The sequence below is a fragment of the Zalophus californianus genome, chromosome 2 (assembly GCF_009762305.2).
Source record: "Zalophus californianus isolate mZalCal1 chromosome 2, mZalCal1.pri.v2, whole genome shotgun sequence".
NCBI lineage: Eukaryota > Metazoa > Chordata > Mammalia > Carnivora > Otariidae > Zalophus > Zalophus californianus.
The window spans coordinates 90789772-90812584 of record NC_045596.1 but is presented as its reverse complement, the minus strand read 5'-3'; the positions used below and the strand labels follow the sequence as shown (position 1 = coordinate 90812584).

General features: G+C 37.5%; 1 protein-coding gene across 1 annotated transcript in view; it reads right to left on the bottom strand.

Annotated features, from left to right (window-relative positions):
- Positions 1-22813, bottom strand: part of LOC113925148 (glutamyl aminopeptidase) — an 83270-nt gene that overhangs the window by 35586 nt on the left and 24871 nt on the right. Inside the window, exons 4-10 of the mRNA XM_027599716.2 lie at positions 18426-18546; positions 15997-16151; positions 15470-15583; positions 12633-12767; positions 10681-10746; positions 5158-5223; positions 4881-5032 (exon numbers count right to left, since the gene is read on the bottom strand). Coding sequence (XP_027455517.1) covers positions 4881-5032; positions 5158-5223; positions 10681-10746; positions 12633-12767; positions 15470-15583; positions 15997-16151; positions 18426-18546 — 809 coding nt within the window. The remainder of the gene's footprint in view (positions 1-4880; positions 5033-5157; positions 5224-10680; positions 10747-12632; positions 12768-15469; positions 15584-15996; positions 16152-18425; positions 18547-22813) is intronic.

The window sequence follows — 22813 nt, the reverse complement described above, 5'->3', positions numbered from 1 at the left end:
AACTTTGAAAAATGTAAAGGTGAGACTGCTAATTCTTTCTCTTTGAAGTCCTTGAGTTTGCACACTGTTGTTCAAAATCTTGAACAGGATGTGTGTGCCTGGCCCCTGCCTTCCTCCCTCACCGCTGTGCCCAGTGCCTCTCTGCTGTTCAGCTTCTTGGACCCAGACTGCCAGTGTTCAGCTCGAAGTGCCATCATTTACACTTTGGGTAACCCTGAATAAGTTATTTCATCATTTTCAGTTATTTCTCCCACCCGTTATAATAAAATGCTCTAAAGTGCTCAAAGTAGTGACAGCTACTTAGTACATGCTCAGTAAGTGTTGCATATTATATGGGTAATGCCACTTTTTAAACTCCAGAGCCTTCATACATGGAGTTTCTGTTTTGAACACCCCCCCCCACCCGCCATGGGCATCCCCTCATATGAACCTACACAGCTTAAATCTCACTTCTTCAAGGAAGAAAGTCTTCCATGGCCCTCCCTCCTCAAGCGCACCTCCTGACCCACCTGTTAATTCAGGCTCAGTGTATCAGTGGGCACATATGACTGGAGAGCGTAATCATTGTGCAACTCCCCCAAGGAAAGCTTGTTTCACAAGAGAGAAACATTTTTAAGTTTTAATATCTAAAGGCTCCAGCAGTATTAAATTTGGCCAATCTTAATTCGCTAAACCATAAAACAGTAACTACAAAAGAACCAGCTTATAGATATTCTGGGACGCCTTTGTCACACCCTATAATTCTCCTTCCTCGTGTTATCTTAATTGCTACCAGATCATTGATCTTGTGATGATTTATATATAAGTAACTATATAATAAGAGCAATGAGACTATTAAAAAGGAGATAAAGAGGGCAAAGGGCCTTTTCAGTGGAAAATGGGCAGTGGAGATTAGAGATCACCAGAAGTGGCAGTGGGTGCAAAAGTCTCTCTACCAAACTGAATATTCAGAAGTTGAAAGAAGAGACCATCAAAATTGTCATGCGTGATGGGTGTTAGTTGAACCTATGGTGGGAATTATTTCACGATATACCTAAATCAAACCATCATGTTTTACGCCTTAAACTATACATGACACAATTATTTCTCAATGAAACTGGAAAAAAAAAATTGGCAAGGGTGAAATTAGAACACTGTCCAGGCCACCAGGGCCGCACGTGCTATGTTGTTGCCATTTAGCCAGGATTCTGTCTAGGCGGGGGCTCATCTGGGTAATGGGTGGCTGAGATGATATCCCCAATTGTGATATACCCAGGTTTTTGTGGCCAGCCCCGTACCAGAGGTCCTGAGATCCTGATTTTTTTTCTCTTCTGTTGGCAGCAATTGGTACCCCAGAAGTGTATACAAAAATATCGAGTCATACAGAAATGGATATACTATTAAGACTTTCTGTACAAGCTATATTCACACAAGTGTGATCAGTGTGAAATCACGGGCTGTGTTGCACATGTTTTGTCAGCTTTTAAAATATTTGCAACACTTTCAAAAATCTGGGAAATTTATATGCAACTAATGAATCATTGAACCAAAAACTAATGATGTACTATATGTTGGCTAATTGAATTTAAATTTAAAAAAAGGAAAAAAAAATCTGGCAAATTAGAGGGAAATGACATTGTATTTATAATTTTAACTGAAATTGTTAGGACACCTTAACTCAGTAGTCCTGTTTAAATGTCTAGAAAAGTTTTGAGTTTGTGAAGTCAAAGGTTTGATTCTCAATATGCTGAAAATGCCCAAGAAATTTGATATACTCTATGAATTTTAATTTGTTAAATTCATAAAAACATATAGGAAGTTCTTTTAAATTCAGTTTATAAATCTGTGTCTTTAGCTGTTTGTATTTTGAAATTATAAATGGGATTTAATAAAATTTTATGTGGTGATGTTCAGAAGTTTCTTATAAATGATATTAGCAAAAGAATTTGAGTGATCAAGTTTATAATTGCTCTTTAATATTCAGGAGATTTTCATCTGTGCAATTTATAAATAGAAACATCCTCATCAAAAACTAGAAAGACTGCCATTGAAAAGCCAGTCTCCTTTTCCACCCTTCCCACAGGCTGGCCCCTCTCTCAGAAGTATCTTCTTTTAAAAAAGTACTTCTGGATTTAATTCTCCTGATGGCTAATTCTGTAACTCTAAATAGCTCTCTCTCTCTCTTTTTTTTGCCCCAGATAGTATTTGTTAACTCATCCATGAGACGGGGTGATTTAGTTTACTTATACTAATTTATCTTCCATTCCCCCATTAAGAGTCAAAATTTAAGAAAGTAAAATTATTATTAGATTTCTATAGGTTGTAATTGTTCCTTTCAATAATGTACTCAAGCTGTCATTTCCTGTCTCATAAATTTTAGTATTGCTACTCTCTCCTAACTGTAAAATAGGAGATTTTACCCCTACCTACCTTAGTGAAGAGAAACTGTAGGATATCCTATGAAGTGCTGGTAAATACTTAACAACTGGCTCTTGGGGGCGGAGGGGCGGGGAACTGAACACAGTATTTGCTGGTTTCCATTAACTCACCACATGATCTATTTCAAGCTACCAGCATGATGGCACTGAGTTGGGATTAACGTCAGCACCAGCACACCACTGAATTAGGACCCAACGCTTCCTTCCACCTCTCCTCCCTATTTTACCTCCTTCCTTCCGCCAGCTTTTTTCCTTGTTACAATGTTAAGACTGCTTATATTAACAATCTTCTCTGCCACTGTAACAAAATCGTTCCGTTATTCATCCCTGATTATAAAAGTTAAAAGCCAATAAGTAACATTTATGTAATCATACTATTGTAGACATGTTGTTGGCCAAGAAGTGTGTTAGAGTTACATTTCCTTCTCTATAGGCTGATTTCATGGCCCCCTGAGTCATTTAAATAAAAATTTACCTTAATACCCTAACATAAGGGTCAAATGGACTCCTTTTGCTTGTATTTATCAATGGCATAAAATTGTTCTACCTTGTTTATATTTTTGGATCACAATTTTTACATACAGCCTTGATTTGGTTTCTCTAGTTTTCTTCTTTATAGTTGACTTAACTGATGGGCCTTCACCAGCTCCTCAGGTTTTTTCATTCTCTCAACCATACTTGCTTTTTCCTGGTGCTCACCAACCTGAGCCCAGTCATCGGGTCTTATGCATGGCACCGTGAGCCCACTGGCTCACTAATGGCCGGCATTTCCTGTCATGGTTTTCCTTGGTTGGACGCATTGTTTCCTGGAACCACGTCTTCTTCTTCTTCTTCTTTTTTTTTAATTTATCCATATTTTTCCTCTTCTTCCTCCCCTAGTAACTTTCTAGGAAGGGCTGTGTGGAAAGCATTTTCTGGGGCTCCATATTTGAAAATGTCTTCACTGTGCTTTTGCATTTGGTTTAGTTTGGGTGGAGAACTGGAGGCTGAAAATATTTTTTGCTTCACCCATTTTAGATGATTGTTCCATTCATGCAGATATAGCTAGGTATATATATATATATTTTCCTTTTTTGTACTGTGTAGTCAATGGACTTTTTAATCAGAATCCCTGTGTCCTTTATTATTTCTTTGATATGATTTGCCTCTTAAGTTTCTCTGTTTTCTTTTTTGAGAGACATCTATTAGTTGGGTGCTGGACATTGCATATTTGTCTTCTCTTTCATATTTGTCAGTTCTGTGTGTGTGCCCTATAACTTGAGACAGTTCCCCAAATTTATTTCTACTTGCTTGATTAATTCTTTGACAACCAAAAATTTAATCTTCCAGAGCAATTCTGTATTCTAAGTTTGTTTTGTCAAAGACATTCTACTCTTAGTAAATGGGTGTTAATAGCTTCTTTGATCTCCGAATGTATTTCATAAATTTATTTTCTATTTCCTCAATTATGTTTCTTATAGAGACTATTTTTTGTTTGCTCAAGTGAGATTTTACCTTTTATGCTTTTAGGGTTTTTTTTTTATGTGTCGTGTGATCTTAATGGTTCACCCATATTTTAGAAAGAAGGACTAAATTAATTATTCTTGGCATCTTGCTTGTAATCCCTCTGCTGTTGAGAGGGGAGGTGTCTTTTGGAAACATGCTTTTCCTCTGAACAGGATGTCTGACTGGGAGCTCTGTGTATGTATAAGGGGAGCTGGCAGCTCTAGCCCATCCATCCCACAAATGCCATAGGAGGAAAGCTTTACTCTGGGCTTCCTAACCAAATGGAAATCCTTAGCTCTCCTCCACTGCTTTATTCAATTTACTTGGCGGGGGCGGGGGGGGGGCGGGTGAAGAGCCTTTGGATTTTTGCCTTGGGTCATTGCCAGGCTTCTGGCAGACTTCTGAGAGCTCTGAACAGAGAACAGAATGGTAGTAGATGCAGGGAAAATGGAATGGGGGTGTGTCTGACTGGCACAATTGTCCCGAGTCTAGACTTCAAATTAATTGCCCTATTTTCAGCCTCTCTTCTCACTCCTGCGCTCCACTTTTCATGCTGACAGTGAGCCCAGAGCCCACCTAGGGATAGGGAAGATATTTCTACCTCTACCTTTTTATCTGGCTGCATCTTCCTTAGCTTGTTTTCTACCAATATTTCTCCTTCTGGCTTGTCTTCTAGAATTCCATGATGTATATTGCCCCTCCTCTTTATTTTCTTTCCATTGTGAGTTTATTTCTTTTAGCACTTCTGTTCCTTTATTCAGTGATTTCTGGGAAGAACAGGACTTGGGTGCATGTGCTCAGTCCACCATTTTGAACCTGGAGACCACGGAGCTCTCTTTGAGTGCTTTTGTTTCCCTAAAGACACTGTGTTTTTATATTATCACCCATCAGTCATGTACTGAAGAGCAAATCCAAGCAAATGGCCAATATTTCCATCAAATTTCTGCTTTTCTCTTGAAATGCATTATAGATCCTTACCCAAGAGGTGAATGTGGCTCAGAAGGATTAGCTCTTGAATCCAACAGAAAGCGTTTCTGTGTGATGTTCCTCTTATCTTTCACATTAAGTACAGGATAACCCATCTGTTTGGTCCACGTATCCATTACTTCTTTCACTGGTAGATTACTTGCCTGATATTTAAAAAACATGAGGAATAATTAACAAATTAGATGAATAAAAAGAAGAGTCAGATAAAGAAATGATTGATAAATCATTTGTTAATCAGACAAAGAAATACTTGGGGATATACTCTTACCTCTTCAAGTGCTCCCCAAAAATCTTCAGTTTTTGCATTCTTAAATTTGTATTTTTCCAAGTAAGTCTGTATGTGAACAAGAACAAGTATTTTAGAAGTCAATGTATGGGGGCACCTGGGTGGTTCAGTCAGTTAAACGTCTGCTTTCAGCTCAGGTCATGATCCCAGGGTCCTGGGATCAAGCCCTGAGTCGGGCTCCTTGCTCAGTGGGGGGAGTGTGCTTGTCCCTCTCACTCTCCCTCTGTGTTCGCTCTCTCTCTCAAATAAATAAATTTTTTTAAAAAATTAAAAAAAGAAGTCAATGTATGCTATGCTTATACTTCTACAACATGAGCTGAACCCTTAGACATATCTCATTCTAATGTATAATATGGCGAGTGTATAATATGGCAACATAATCTTAATGTATATTATGGCAATAATATGGCCAGAATAAAATAAAATGATACATTGTATACAAAATATTTTGTAACCCATAAAAACATTGTACAAATAATTTATTTGTAAAGCACAATTGTTTTTCCTTAATGATACAGCTTGTTCTTTTTTATAGTCTAATGGAATTGTGGGCAGGAGAGGAAAAGCTTAATTTTTTCAGGAGAAGTATAAGATACTTAAGGGCAGCCAAGTGTTCAGCCAACAGTCAACAGTCCACAACATTTGTGATCCAATATGATGAGAGATCCTTAATTCTATGATCTTCACTTAGTGGTGCTAACCTGTCACTACCGGCTATATCCCCTACCGTCATTTGCAGGGGTGTTTTCTCATTTCAGACACTACATGACCCATTACCCATAAGTAATTGAGGCAACATGCAAAGATAAAACAGGTGAGCTTGGCTCTAAGCCAGGGCTCAGCAAACTTTTTCTGTAGAAAGCTACATCGTGAAGATTTTCAGTTTGGGGGGCTCTCTAGTGTCTGTCGCATCTACTCAACTCCATAGCACAAAAGCATCTGTAGATACTATGTAAATGAATGACCACGACTGTCTTCCAATAAAACATCATTTATGCACTCTGATATTTGAATTTCATACAATTTTCACATGTCATGGAAATAGTCTTCTTTCGAGTTTCAAGCATTCCAAATTGTAAAAGTGATTTTGTTTGCAGACCTTACAAAAATGGGTGGTGGGCCAGACTTGGCCCAGGTCCACAGTTAGTAGACCCCTGCTTTAAAGAAATGGATATATGATGTTTTGAATAATAAGAATGATGATCATGATCATGGGTAAATTGGGGAAATTATTCTCTTTAAGGAGTGTCTTCACTCTTCAATTATTTTTCAAATATGAATTTTTAAACTACAAGACTCTCCCCTTTGGCAATTCTGTTCACAAAGTCTCTGTATATGAGTTTTCAGATATAATGTGGTGTGTCCATAAAGAAAATTCCCAATTTTCTCCGACTCTCATAATTGTGGTTCTCCAGGAAACCGTCCACAGTTCCTGCCATATCATGACTTTGTTGCTGTCAAGAATTGTCCCTTAAAATATGGACATCTTTGATAGAAATAAACCTCCTTAAGTATTCCTTGAGCTTCAAAGAATATAACCAACGGTTGACTTTGCACTTGACATCTTCACTCTAAGTTGCTATAATTTTCAGGAGGCACTGTGCCTAAGTCACATTATCTTCTAAATTCCTTTCATTTCAGGCACAGAGAGATAAAACATTGTTAGCAGTACAGCTCCAAGAAGCCTGGGTGACAGTTGAGACCAGTTTGGAGTGCTCCCTTCATATTTGTTCTTTCGATGAGGTCACTGCTCAGCACTCCCACTGAGGGCAGGCAGAGGAAGGGAGAAGACATGAAAGGCACTACTTGATATTCAATTTTAGGTATTTGTTCCAGAGCTTTGCACAAATCATTCATTCTAAATAAAATAATGGGATACTTGGAATGGTAATGATTAATTATGACCATAGTTACCTGTTAATGACACTTTCTAGTGAGTAGTAGCATCTTAAAATTAATGTAGAGGAGTTTATTTGTATATTCACAATGCCTTGAGCTTAGAACGTGCAATCTTGGAACTAGAAGGGATTTTAAATATTATCTAACACAACTCACATTTTTAGGGGGTGTCGGAAACTGGCGCCCATAGAGGGGAGAGAGTTTCCTGTGGTAACCTTGAAAGAATTCCGACTCCTGGGCCAGTTTGTGTGGGTTTTCAGTGGTGGTGGTATTATTATTGCTTTTTAACTGCAGGTTTCTTGCTTTTCCTGAACTACAGGCTCCACGGACATTTATATAAACAGTCTATTAAAAGACATCATTTTAATTTTGTCTAGATTAGTGCACTTCTGAATAGTCTATATTAAGAAATTTCTTTCTTGGGTCGCCTGGGTGGCTCAGTCGTTGGGCATCTGCCTTTGGCTCAGGTCATGATCCCAGGGTCCTGGGATCGAGCCCCGCATCGGGCTCCCTGCTCCGCAGGAAGCCTGCTTCTCCCTCTCCCACTCCCTGTGCTTGTGTTCCCTCTCTCGCTGTGTCTCTCTGTCAAATAAATAAACAAAATTAAAAAAAATTTCTCTTTCTTCACCTTGAATAATCACAATGCAGTCATTCCACTCAAAATTTTATGGTGACCTAGGTCCCCCAATAATAGTCCCTCACTAGTTGGTATTGATGTGATAAGCACAAAAGGAAAGGAGCCTTGTTTCTGTAACTAGTATCCCAGGAAGGAAAAGGGCCATGTTCCAACTGAGCCATCCCTGTCCTATCAAGGATACTGCTGATACTGAGATAAAAGAAAGGATGGATACATTTCTCAGCTTGATTTCATGACCATGTACTGTTACGAATGCCCCATTATCTATTGTGATTTTTTAGGCACAAGCACAGCCTTAAAGATTTTCCAGGTGATGGTTTTGCCCTTATTTCCCTGCACTCTGCACCTCCTTTGATGTCTGAGATGGGGGTTGGGGGAAGGTGATGAGCACGAAGGAGAGCAGACAGCTGGCCATCCCCAGATGGGGATGCCCACATCAGGTTAGCTAATGAAGAGTCACTTTGGACAGAAAAATTAGTATTTTCAAAGGAAAAATTTTTGAACGGTATCATGGAGTGTGGGATTTAGGGGTAGCGATCATAGTGTGATGATAACTCAAGGAGAGATACTATTCAGATACTTGAATGAAGGAAAGGAATGTTCCAATTGGTTTGAGAGCTATTGAGTGTGGTCTATAACTGATCATATACCATTTTCAGATATGAGCTAGTGTTTGAAGATTGTGGGGAAAAAGTGAGTGTTTTAGTGGGGGTTTTTTTTTTTTGGTAAATTTATTCCACAGCACTATGAGGGCATGAAAAAATTAATACTTATTCATTCTAGTTCAGTTTCTAGATCCATCTATAGTCACAGAGTGGAGGAAGACAGTTTTCACTTGAGAAATATTAGTTTTAGACAGGGAGACTGGCTTTTTAATTAATTATACCATAGATACCGGGCTAAAGGAAATACGAGAGTATTTCTGAATTATTAGAATAGCTATTCACTTTTAAAGACTCTTTAGGTCCATCTCTAGAAATTACCATAAAAATCATTTAATTTGAAGTCAGCTTTGAAGATTCCAAGAATGTGTTACTGATCAGTTTAATTTAGAATGAAAGCTCTGCAAGTGGAATTTTCACTGAGTTTTTTAAAAGAATTGTCTTTATTTTTTTCTCTATTTTATACTATTTATTATAGACCACTCACTGACTCAAGAAGCATTTTTTGGATTGCCTAACATGTGTAATACATTCTCCTAGGCCCTGGAGTATACGCAAAGATATAGAAGACCAAGCTCCTCACTGAAGGTGCTCACAGTGAGAGAAGATACGAAGAAATGTGAGTTTGAAGCCAACGGAAAAGTTACAAGATATTCTAATGTGCACATAAGAACAAGCACATAGCTTTTCCCTTCCCACCAGTGTCCACACAGAATATTTTATGAATGGACAAAAGAAGTAAAATGTATGGATATACTCCCCGAATATTTCCCAAGTCCTGGTTCTATTTCTTACTTTAGTAGTCACCTAGAAATTTTAGCATTGGGTAGAAGGAGGGAGGGAGCATAGAGAGTTTACTTTTTACTTTTGAGGGAGCATAGAGAGTGCCGGATGCCATACAAGAAGACTTAGTGGTAGCGAGAGCTGAAGGAATGGGGAGCAGGCATTGTCCTGGGGAATCACATCGAAAAGACATACTAGTACTCTTTAGAAAAGCTGGCCGGGGGCTACTCTGACCTGTTCTCTGCTTTCTGGACTGACCACCATCACCACTGCTCTGCTGAGCAACCTGGGGCATCACAGCAGGGAGGAGGCAGATGAGAGGGGAAAGTAGGAAGCCAATTCCATCTCTAGGCTGCAGTGGGGCCAACCTGCAGACGGCACAGTTGCAGAGACAGACTGTAGCAACACTGACAATATAAAACCCTGAGAGACTTGGCTTAGGTTTTGCTAGAAAAATAAAGATGAAACTGAAATATCCCCTGGAGTAATCACCTTAAGTTGGATATGTGAGATGCTCTTGAAAATGTGTCATTTCTGTTTCCAAAAGGAAGCAGGCCCTCTTCAGTCATTGACTCCATCATAATGGGAATGTGTATATTTGCCATTTTTTAAATCCAGTAACAGGGGATGGGGCGCCTGGGTGGCTCAGTCCTTAAGCGTCTGCCCTCGGCTCAGGTCATGATCCCAGGGTCCTGAGATCGAGCCCCGCCTCGGGATCCCTGCTCCGCGGGAAGCCTGCTTCTCCCTCTCCCACTCCCCCTGCTTGTGTTTGTGTTCCCTCTCTCGCTGTCTCTCTGTCAAATAAGTAAATAAAATCTTTAAAAAAAAATCCAATAACAGGGGAAAAGTCCTTTTACAGACTGGAAGGGAAGACTTTTATAGATACGTTTCCGTTTTTACGTCACGTTGCTATGGACTGAATTGTGTTCCCCGAAATTCAGACACTGAAGCCCTACTCTCTAATGTGATGGTGTTTGCAGATGAGGCCTATGGGGGGTACTTAGGTTTAGATGAAGTCATGAGGGTGGGACCCTCAGGGCGGGGTCGATGTCTGTCTGATAAGAGGCACCAGAGAGCTCTCTCTCTTGCTCTGCCACTCGAGGACACAGCAAAGAAGCAGCCATCTGCCGGCCAGGGAGACAGCCCTCTCCAACCCATGAATCTGCCATGCCATGGTCATAGACTTCTCAGCCCTCGGAACCATGAGAAGATACATTTCCGTTGTTTAAATGACCCAGCCAATGGTATTTATTATGGTAGACTGAGCTAATACACATATAAAGGACATCCAAAATACCTAAGGAGTCCATTCACCTTCTCCATGAAATTTCAGCTAAATGGCAATTGGTGTAGGCACTCAGCTGGCTGTGAAGTCGCCTTTTCATGTTTTGCTATTTAATCTATCCTCGAGTAAGGAGAGAGAAAGTAAAAAGGGAGTTGTCCTTAATTAATCACATATGGACATCCATCAAACACGGATTAGTGTAGCTTACGTTTAATGCTATTAAAAGTAATAAATCATACCTGACATCCCTTTTGAAATTTCTCTGGTGTTATCCAGTCTTCAAGCATCCTCAGAATGGATGATCCCTATGGTGGAAAAAAATGACAAATTGAACCTAGTAAAGGACAGGCCGGAAACGAACACCAGGGATCACTATTGTGATCAGTATTTTAATATCGTATTTGTGAGATTATGCCTTCAAGATGACCCCACTAAATTACTTGGCCATAACTCAGTAGTTTTAGGATGAAAATGTCATTTGGCACACCCCCTGTATCTACGCTTCTAAAATAGCTAAAATGTAAAGAGAAATTGAAAAAGTGGCCATCATTTCAGTGACTTGGGGTTTAAATAATTATTGCACTTCACCAAATGAACCAGCAGATGGGGCTTTTCTAATGAAGGAGAAACGTTAGAAACACTTTCAGAAAACTTACTTTTCAGTGAATAAAGTAATTCCATGATAAAATTCTGCTTACTTCTCAAAGTATATTTCAATACTTTAAAAAGATTACATTTAGTGGAAATAGATAGTTGAGGAATTGTCTGGTCAAATAGTTTAATATAGTTAGATATATCATTTAGGCATAAAATCCTCTTCAAAATAGTTTATCTCATTTGGTTTTATTTTATCTGACGAATCTGATTAATACCTCTGCTCTCTACTTTCTCTGCACATGTTATAAGATTAATACTAAAATTCACTATTTACACATTTTTAAATCATTTTTCAAGTAACTTGCCAGAAAAACGTGTGCCTCCCCACGAAGTTAGCAATTTTTGCTGTCATTTTATTATTTTTATAAATAATATAAATTACTTTTATACCTAGAAGAAGGCTAAAGGTTTAGAACATTTATTTATTTTTGACCTAATATCTTAAACCCATGGAATATCTAGGATTCAGAAAGAAGCTGATTTAATAAAATATAAACATCTCCATGTGAGTTATTAAACCATATCATAAGTGGATTGGAAATGTCCATTTTAAGAGAAAGAGAAAAGACTCATTGGCAGATGTGAAAGAAAAATGAATAAAGGAAGACTAAAAAGATGCCATAGGAATAATGACAGGGAAAGCCAAAAATATGATACTATAACTTTGAAATAGTAATATATAGAAGGCTTTTTTCACTCAAGCCATTTTATCTAGTATTCATTTTAATAATTATAATATTTCATTTTAAATAAAACTTTACATATTATCCAGAATAACAAAATGTATTCATTTGCAATGGCTTTTGAACAACTTAGCATAGTGGGTAAACCATGAGCAGCAAAAGGGAAATGACTAAATTATACTGCATGCAGGCATGAAGACGTTTGGAGGAGGAGCTATAGGAAAGTCTGTGGGAGAAAATGGGTCACTGTAGATCTACAGTAGCTTTGCAAACCATGTTAATGGATAAAAATCACCCATCTACAACATATTAATAAAGTCATTTTTATATATCATATAAAAATGAATAAAAGTCATTCTTTCAAAATGAGTTGGATTTAAATTCTTACTGGCTGAACTAAAGGATTCTATTGGAAAAGGTGTCCACATATATGACATCAAAGACCACAGATCAGAAAAAGAAGATTTACTGTCTTTTAAAAAATCAAATCACATCAAAAACTAATGATGTAATGTATGGTGATTTATGTAACATAATAAAATTTAAAAAATCAAATCAAACAATTTTAAATTTGAAGCTTGAAGTGTAAATATTCAGTTAGAGTGAAAGAAGTTATAAACAAAAGTGAAAGGAGAAAATTTTTAAAAATCTGATTCAAAATCCTATGACAATGACCAGCATTGATCAGTTTGACAGGAAAATATAAACTATTGAATATTCAGCGCCCAGAATAAGCTCTACACTGTTTCCTAAAGCCCATTAGCATAGTCTCACCATTCTTTCCATTTTTTAGCATTTACTAAAAGTCACTAAACAAGAAGATGTTCACAACAATGTCAGATTTTCCCTACCTTGCTATAGGATATCCCATCAAAAACAGATGTTATTTCAGCAGGATTTGTCACGGTGACAACAATTGGGTGTGAAGACATCAAAGAATCATCCTCTTGTACGGGTAAGACATCTTCAAGTAACATCTGCTCTCTCTGAAATGACAGAATGAACCAGAAAAAGATAGCACTTCCTTAATACTGGTTCATATTTCAAAATATCATTTATATATCACTTGGTGGAAAATAAATATAAATGACTCAAATTACTTAAGACAAGGAGTAGGTGTTCAAATTAATCATATTTTGCACTGATTGATCCATACTGATTCCATTCCCTTCTTCTACTGTAATTCCTTTGACTTCACCCCTATATGACGGGCCAAGAAGACAAGCATCGGTGAATTGTTTCTGCTACTTATGCATGACTTTCAGACACATGCCAAAGTTTTCAAGCCCTATTTCCATATCTGTGCAATGGGAATGATACCACCTCACAGATTTGTTCTCAGGATTAAGTGAGGATGCATGTTGATCAAAATTGTTGTTCAGGATTTTTTTTTTTTTTTTGGTCAACTAATCATTAGAATTTGGATGATTCATAATTAATCAAAGAAATATTAGTTTTTGCTTTGGTTCTAATAATCATCTTCTCATTCCAATCCTTCTTTTCTCAGCAAAATAGAGAGGTCTAGCCCTATAGTCAGACTTTCATGGTTCATAGCTCAATTTTTCCGTTTTCCAGATATGTAAGTTTAAGCTCCCTAACCCTTCAAATAGGGAAATAATGGCATATGCTTTTTGGAATTGTTAGAGAATTTAATGATAATGCATGGTATTACATTTTCCACTTTTGCAATTTCCATGTATAATAGGCAAGACACTATTATCAAGTGATGACTGCCAATCCAAGGTAATTTTGAATTGGATTTTAAATTTTGTACACCTAAAAGGCTTAAGTAAGTAGAAAGAATTCAGTTCTTAGTGTCAGGAAATTTGACTCTAGTTTTGGCTGTGCTTCCAATTGTCTGTGTGATATTGGAAAGTTATATTACCTTTCTGGGCATCAGCTTTTTCACCCGTGAAATGAGGCTCTACTGTTGTGGTACTTATCAGGCTCTCTTACAATCTGTCTATATTTATCTGTTCCCCTCCACCCACCAGACCCTTAATTGGGAACTCCTTGAGGGCAAGAAATATATTTTATTCTGTTTTGGATCCTCTGTAGTGTCCACTGAACACAGAAGAGAATGAATGGATAAAGAATGAATGAATGAATGGATAGACGGATGGATGGATGGATGGATGGATGGATTGATGGGTTGGACCATGTGATTAAATTTCGTTTAAGAACTGCATACTAGGAGCGCCTGGGTGGCTCAGTCAGTTGAGCATCTGACTTGATTTCAGCTCAGGTCATGATCTCAGGGTTGTGGAATTGCTCTGTGCTCAGCCTGGAGTCTGCTTGAAATTCTCTCTCTCCTTCTCCCTCTGCCCCGCCCCACCACGCTCTCTCTCTCTCTCAAATAAACAAATCTTAAAAAAAATACTAAATTCTTCTGAAATTTAACTGGTGTTTTAAAATGCTGAAGTGGAATATTAAAATGCAAAATATCTTATATATAATACAACAATATGAAAATGTTATAGTTTCTTATGATAGCTTGCAATAAGGGCCTCAGTTTACTTTATAGAAAATAAAGGACAATATAATATTTCATTTATACAGTTTAATTTCAATAAATTACAAAATCAACAATTTTCAACATATATGAGTGATTCTCAACTAGGGCAAATTTTGTTCCCCAGGGGACATCTGGAAATATCTGGACACATTTTTGGTTTTACAGCTGAGGAGGGAGGGTTACTTGCATCTAGTATATATGGACCAGGGATGCTCATAAATATCCTACAATACACAGGACAAGCCCCACAATTGTCAACCACTCCCAGATTATTTGGCCCAAAATGTCAATAGTTCCATGGTTGAAAAACCCTGATGCAGATTAAAGTTTTAAGCACGAATCATTGTAAATTAACTTTCTCACTTTTTAAAGTAGGTTATGGAAATGGCCAAGGGCTTCAGGCATTTAAGGTTGTCTTTTTATTTTTTCCAGTAGAGGGCAGTAGTCTCTACAGTACACAACCTGTAATTCTCTACTTTTACACATCTACACACTTATACTTTCATATATACAAACAGATAAGAGCACGTACACCATTTAAATATCGATAAAAACAGATTTAGCTTTTCAGAAAAAAATATCTTTATGGTTCTTAGATGCCTTTGTTCCAGGCCCCTCAAGGACATGAGGTAGGATAATGGTAATTACATGTATTTTCAGGAGCCTTTAAGCTTACAAGATAGAGAACAATGTTCTTCTTTCATAGAGGAGAGAAGTGACTCGGGATATGTCACTTGCTCAAGGCCACATCCTCTATAACACTCAATTTATGCTCTTATCTCTTTATCACACTATTTCAGCAGCCTGTGTAAGGTAAGTCCTTTGTAAAATGAGGCTTAGATTTTTCAAAGGATGAACAATGCACACACTTAAATACAGAGCTGTGTTGTCTAAGCTCACTATTTTGTTTTCCTGCTTTGACATGGGTTATTGAGGGACTCTATTGAGGACATCCTCAGATTGGGGTGGTCAGCTGCCCTCCCGGGCCTGGGCATTGGCCCTCAGCGAGGTGTAGTTCAGTGGAACGAACTGACTCCACTCCATGCTCACAAGGAAATTCCCAGTTCACCACCGCGCCAGGCCCCTGACTCGGGGACACTGTCATGGTGTAAAAGTTTCAGTTGCTTTGCATGAGCCAAATAGACATTGAGAGCTAATATGTTCTGGGCTCACCATTTGCCACTCTTTTTCTGCTTGGCCTACTCCCAGGAACTCAAAGAAGGAAGCAAATCCTTCATTTAGCCACAGGTCTTCCCACCATTCCATGGTCACGGTATTTCCAAACCACTGAAATTATAAACAATAAAGAGAGAGTTAATTATTGTGCTTGTGGTAGAGAGGCCTAGAAATTTGCAATATTTATTTGTCCATATAAATGTTGTCACTTGACACAAAAGTGGCCGGCATTGTACTTAATTAGAATTTATTTCCTGCTTTTTTTTTCTATTTCTCCTGATTTTTAAATGATCTTAAATTCTCCTTAGTTTATTGCCTTTATTTAGGCATTACCGGGCCTATGTAAAGTCATAGTGAGGTCTCCTGTGTATTTACTAAAGGCAAAACAATGTGTCTTAAAAGACCGTCAGGCCGGATTTTCTGATTAGCTGTTTTTTATTTGCTAAGTTATTATTAATTTCAATTATTCCTACGGTCTTAAGCCACTTTTAAAAACAAGCTAATTTGATACTAAGATTCTATACCTGATGTACAAGTTCATGGGCAACCACGCTGGCCACCCTCTGCTGGTTTGATGAGGCTGATTCCTCAGGGTCATAAAGCAAGTTTGTTTCTCTGTAAGTGATGAGTCCCCAGTTCTCCATGGCCCCGGTGCCAAAGTCTGGAATAGCGATTTTATCTATGGAGAAAGAAACAGTCCCATGAGAAATACTTCTTTGCATTTGCTTATAACATTTCTTACTAAATTAAGTTCTTTGGATGACTGTTTTTAAAAAGGCTAAAAATAATTTCTTAGAGTAAAACAATAATCTATTTGTGTGAAATTTCGGCCTTCATGCACTCAAACTTTCCATGGAACTTTTCCTGTTGGCCCCAGATATCAGTGTGTCTTTTAGTTTTCAAAGGATACTAATGGCAATGCTCTTTTCAGTCCTCTATAATTTTATGTCTTTTGTTTCTCTCTGTACTTCATTTTTATTAGCTGGTTTTTTTTTCAAGATTTTTACTTAGGTAACAGAAAACATCTGTTTTTGAGGATAAGCTGTGAGGAATAAGGAAGTGAAGTTTTCAAATGAAGACTTAGAAGTACACAGCTTCCAAGTGCACAGAAATATATTTCTATTCAAGGATGCAGAATATTAGAGCATATAAAATTCCACTTTTTCCCTATTTCTGTACAACTTGAGATCAACCCAATTCCTTACTGGTTATCATCCATTTGCATGCATTAAATAAGTTGGATCAACATACAATAGACTGTATTCTTTCTAAACTCTCTTCCAGACCTAAAATATTGGATTCTACCAGGAATTTCTCTTCTTTATTTTTGCTTGGCCCTATAATCTTTGATATAACATCTGACAGGAAGAGGCAGGGCCTATCAGTTCTATGTTAAATCCCAAACAGAAAGTGTTGACCTTGATTAGTGGATAGAACACAGATTCTCCAGCTAAAGAACTATAATAAAAAATATAATTTCTTTATTATTACATATAATTTTTTTTTTAAAGTAGCCTTTACTCCCAGAGTGGAGCCCAATGCAGGGCTGGAACTCACAACCCTGAGAACAAGACTCGAGCTGAGGTCATGAGTCAGATGCTTAATCTTCTGAACCACCCAGGTGCCCCACATTATTACATATAATTTAAATGAGGTACATAAATAAAAATAAATTTAATTTTTATCTAACATATAAACAAAGGTCCTTTCTAGTTAACATAAAGATTCTTAAAGCTTCTTATAAAAGAATGAAAAGTGGATCTATCTTAAATAAAAGTCAAGATTACAGCAGTAGTTCCCTTTCCGTGTTATCTTCATTCTTAGGTTAGGTTATTTTGTCCCAAGAATGCCACTTAAAGGGTGGAGAATTATTCCCCCCAAGGGCCATTGTTTTCTATAATATTATGGAGTATAATTTTTACCTAATCCTTGAATGAAAGGACTTTTTTGTGACCTCATTTCTCTAGTGAGTATTGACATTATAATGAATTAACTCAAGTGAGAAAAAGAGAAAAGAGACTTTTAAATTAGTGTGCTTAACATTTTATTAAATATTATTCTGATGTTGATGAAAAGGTGTTTCTCTTCCTGTCTCTTTCTCTAATAGTGAGGAGCTGATGCCATTGAAGAGAAAATGGAGCATCTACAAAGTTGCCCAGAGCCAAAGCCACTCTTATGTAGAGAATCTGGCATCCCAGTCACTTTGCACTGATAGTTGATTAAAGTAGAGGCATAAACAGAAATAGAGAAATCAATTTTGGGTTGTTTGGTTTCCTTGTTGTCTTCGTTTTATCCCTACGAACATCTATATGGGTGTTTCATTTAAAGTCTTTGCTAACACCACTCAAGCTTACTAACAAAGCACTTCTACTGTTGGTGGAAGTATCATATCCACACCATTTTGATTATAGCCCTAATTTTATTTTAAAAAGAAAACATTCCCCCCAATTAGAAAAATATATTTATGGAAAGACTATCAGTGTTTCATTTTAACTGCCGGGGAATCTAGAATTAGTCTTGTACAATGGAAAGACTAGAAGCACATGGGACTCCGATAGCATCATTTATCCCTACTATTTATCAACTCACTGATGGTAGGGTGGCAATGTAAGCTATTGCGATGGTAACGATTTTGAAATGAACAAATCTAGGTTGCTATTTTTGGCTCCATTGCTACCAACACCTGCAGTTTTGCACATTACTTTAGTCCGTATTTGAAAGTAAAAGTTTATGCATCTACCAGGTAAGAACAGAATAAGTATGGACATTATTCTTGGAGGAATCCAAAGTGCATCTTTCATTATCTAGCAAATATTAGCTACATATTTTAGGCATATAATAAAAATACTAAGGGGTGGCTATTAACTAAGGATGTGAAAACTTGAAGAAATGATTTAATTTAGGTAAAAACAAAGGCAATATTAAAAATAAGAAAATAAAAAATGAGTCTCACCTAATTTAGGAAGAGCATAGTCCATAGCAAAGTATTCTTCAAAATAATCAAACACAATTTTAGTTATGTTTGCAGCATATTCAGCTGTGTGCTTTTGCTGTGGCTGGACATATATAGTGAGCTAGTAAACAAAACACAAAAATTTAGTGAAAATTATTCTTTATTTGATAAAACACAAAAACTATGATATAAAACATAGTGGAAAGAAGGTGAGCTTTGGAGCTAGGTAAAGACTTATTTGAATCCCAGTTTTGGACAAATCACTTCACATCTCTGAGACTCATGTGTAAAAGAAAATAATACTGTATAACTCTCTGAGTGATTTCAAAAACTAGAAATAATGTAAGAACAACAGTTGTGTCCAATATATTTTTTAAATGTTACTTTTTTCTATTTAGAACATAGATTCTTAGTATCTATGTGTCTACCTATCCATCTATCAATTTCTTTCTATCAATTTCTATCATCTCTATCTATCTATCTCTGTGCAATTTGTTTTTGAGGACATGAATCATGTGATTTTTCTCATCTAAAGAGCCCTTGGATATGTTTTTTTCCACTTGTACTATTCTACCCATTACTGTCCAAATTACCCTTTTGATATTTTAACTATTTTACTCCCAGAGTCTAAAATACAGTGATTCAAAATTTTCTGAGAGGGAAGCATCAATTCTCTAAGTCTCTGAGATACTTTGTGTCCCTATGACATGATTTATAAATCAAATCCAAGTATAGACTTTTTACCTCCCAGTTTCAGCATGTATGACCCAGAATAGCCAACATGATATTGAAGGAGAAAAACAAAGTTGGAGGGCTGATACTACCTGACTTAAAGACTTACTATAAAGCTATACTAATCAAGACAGTACAGTATTAGCAATAGACAAGTAAATCAATACAACACAATGGAAGGTCCAGAAATAGACCAAATAAATATAGTCAAATGATCTTTGACAAAGAAGCAAAGGCATTACAATGGAACAAAGATAGTTTTTTAACAAATGGTGCTAGAACAAATGAATATCCACATGCAAAAAAGTGAATCTAGATACAGACTTTACACCCTTCACAAAAATGAACTCAAAATGGGTCAGACTTGAATGTAAAATGCAAAGCTATAAAACTCCTAGAAGACAACATAGGAGAAAACCTAGATGACCTTTGATGTGAAGATGACTTCTTAGGTGCAACACCAAAGGCCTGATCTATGAAAGAAATAACTGATAATTGACTTCATTAAAAACTTCTGCTTTGTGAAGGAAAATGTCAAGAGAATGAGAGGGCAAGCCGAAGACTGGGAGAAAATATTTGCAAGAAACACATCTGATAAAGGACTAAAATATACAAAGAACTCCTACAACTCAACAAGAAGAAAACAACCTGATTAAAGCATGGGCCAAAGACCTTAAGAAACACCTCATCAATGAAGATATAGAGATGGCAAATCTGTATACAAAAAGATGCTCCACATCATATGTCATCAAGGAGATGCAAATTAAAACAGTAATAAGATACACTACACATCTACTAGAATTCCAAAATCCAGAACACCAACAACACCAAATGCTAGCAAGAATGTGGAGTGACAGGAACTCCCATATGTAGCTGGTGGGAATGCAAAATGGCATAGCCATTTTGGAAGACAATTTGGCAGTTTCTTACAAAACTAAATATACTCTTACTATATGATCCAGTAATTGTGCTCCTTTGTATTTACCTAAAAGAGTTTAAAATATGTCCAACAAATACTTGCACACAGATGTTTATAGCAGCTTCACTCACAATTCCCAATGCTTGGAAGAAACCAAGATGTCCTTCAATGGGTAATGGATAAACTGTGGTACATCCAGATAATGGAATATTATTCAGTGCTAAAAAGAATGAGGTATAAAACTATGAAAAGACAGGAAGAAACCTTAAATACATATTACTAACTGCAAGAGCCATTCTGAAAAGACTTCATACTATATCATTCCAATTATATTAGTTTTGGAAGAAGCAAAACTATAGAGACAATAAAGAAATCAGTAGTTGCTAGAGGTTGGGAGGTGGAGGAAGAAGGAAATATGAATAAGTGGAGCATAGAGGATGTTTAGGGCAGTGAAAATACTCTGTATGATATAATAATAAATGTGTATCATCATACATTTGTCCAAATCTACAGAACGTGCAACACCAAGAGCAAACCCTAAGGTAAACTATGGACTTGGAATGATCAATGTACGTTCGTCTTTGGTTAAAAAAAGATGTACTATTTGGCGAAGTGATCGTGATAATGGGGGAGGTTCTGCATATGTGGGGGCAGGGGGCATATGTAAAATCTTACATAAGATCTTCAACTTAACTGTAAACCTGAAACTGCTCTAAAAAAGAAGTCTTTAAAAAAAAGAGTTTGTAAGAGGGCACCTGGGTGGCTCAGTCGGTTAAGTGTCTGCCTTCAGCTCAGGTCATGATCTCATGATTGATTCCCATGTTGAGCTTCCCGCTCAGCTGGGAGTCTGCTTCTCCCTGTCCCTCACCCTCTCCCCCCCACACTCGTGTTCTAGATTGCTCTGTCTGTCTCTCTTTTTAACTCTCTCTCAAATACATAAATAAAATCCTAAAAAAAAAAATTGTGAGGAATTCAAATGAAGCATACTTGCTGAACTTAAGACCTGATTCAAAACCCTCAAGTAAAGCAAAATATGCAGTTATTCAGTAAATCCAAGCCCATCTACCTAACTGAAACAGGTGACTCATCATTTAGAAAAAGGAAAACAGAAAGAGAAATTATCCCTACTTTCTTCCTTTATTATTCTAAAAGGATTGCTAATTTTGGTGTTCACTTAGGCACACATCTCGAGCCATCTTTTCTTAGATGTGAAAAACAGTAGAACGATCCAAGAATTTAAAGGCCAAGTACTGAAAGAGCCTCCCTGAAATTACCAGAGCAGGCTCACTGTTCCCACATCCACTGGGTAGTTGACATTCTTGCTTTATTTGCAAAAGTAAAGATGTGTTCATCTTCACCTCCAAAGGCAACACAACTCACTCAACTACCACCCCAACATGAGGTTTGTTTTGGGTTTGGGTTTGGTTTTGGTTTTTTCAGTTACCAGGATAGGTGATACATTTCCTCACTGTTCTCATTCTCTTTGTGAACAGTGACATGCATTTTCCAAGAAGTTGAGTGAAGCTAAAGATCCCGCTGGTGGCCACTGCACAGAGCAAAGGTAACCGCCTGCTATGAAATCAAACCATCGTGTTCAGACAGGACTGCCACATTGTACACTGAGATTCTCAGAACATTTCCTCTGTGAATTAGAGTCAAAACTCCCTCGGAATTTCTACCACATCTGTTCTCTATCATTAAGAAACTTCAGGGAGGATAGTTCCCCTTGACCTACTCCACTGTTATCCACACACTACTTTTGTGCAGTACATAATGTTTGGAGAATGAAAGGGTTGAGAAAGGGCACCTGGGTGGCTCAGTCGGTTAAGCGACTGCCTTCGGCTCAGGTCATGATCCTGGAGTCCCGGGATCGAGTCCCGCATCGGGCTCCCTGCTCGGCAGGGAGTCTGCTTCTCCCTCTGACCCTCCCCCCTCTCATGCGCTCTCTCTCTGTCTCTCATTCTCTCTCTCAAATAAATAAATAAAAAATAATAATAATAAAGAAAGGGTTGAGAAAGAGGGAGAAAGAGGAAGTAGTGATAATGGTGAGCCCCTAGACTCACCATTGGGAGTTAAGAGGAAGAAGAGATAAGAGTGGGAACCCCAGGCGTACAATGGGGAGGAAAAAGACTCTGCTCTTTGTACCGAAACTTCTTTCCCATGCTATTAGATTGGCCCCCTTCACACAGAATGCTTCTGAGACCACGTAATCTGGTTTTTCTCACTCTCCATATTTCTGTTGTTGGATTGATGTTAATGTAAATTCAATCGAAATGAAAGTAGCCCCTTCCTCTTTGTTTCTGAGAAACTCAACACCACGGAAGTATGTTCTGTCTTTACCGTCTGGCCAGTCTGAAGATCACCTGTGATCTGTGACCTTATTTTGAAGGGACATCGATCATATTTTATGACCATTTCTCTGATCCACTGAGCTAAGCAATCAAGAATATATAGATTCAGCCATTAATCTTGTACCATAATCAGCTGAAGTTTATCTAGAGCATGTCCTATATGCGGTATGTAACAAACTTACTTTAAAGACTCTACCAACATGCCAACATTGTGTGCTAGCTGAAGCTTCAAAATCCTTTATGTGACATCCATTTAATAGCAGATCATCTGTGATGTTCGGATTCGGCGATTTAAGCATCATCCCCTCTGCTCGGCCTTTCCTGCTTTCCAACCTCATCTCCAGCTTATGCTCTATCTGCACCTCCCTCTCCTTTCTGTGGGCTTT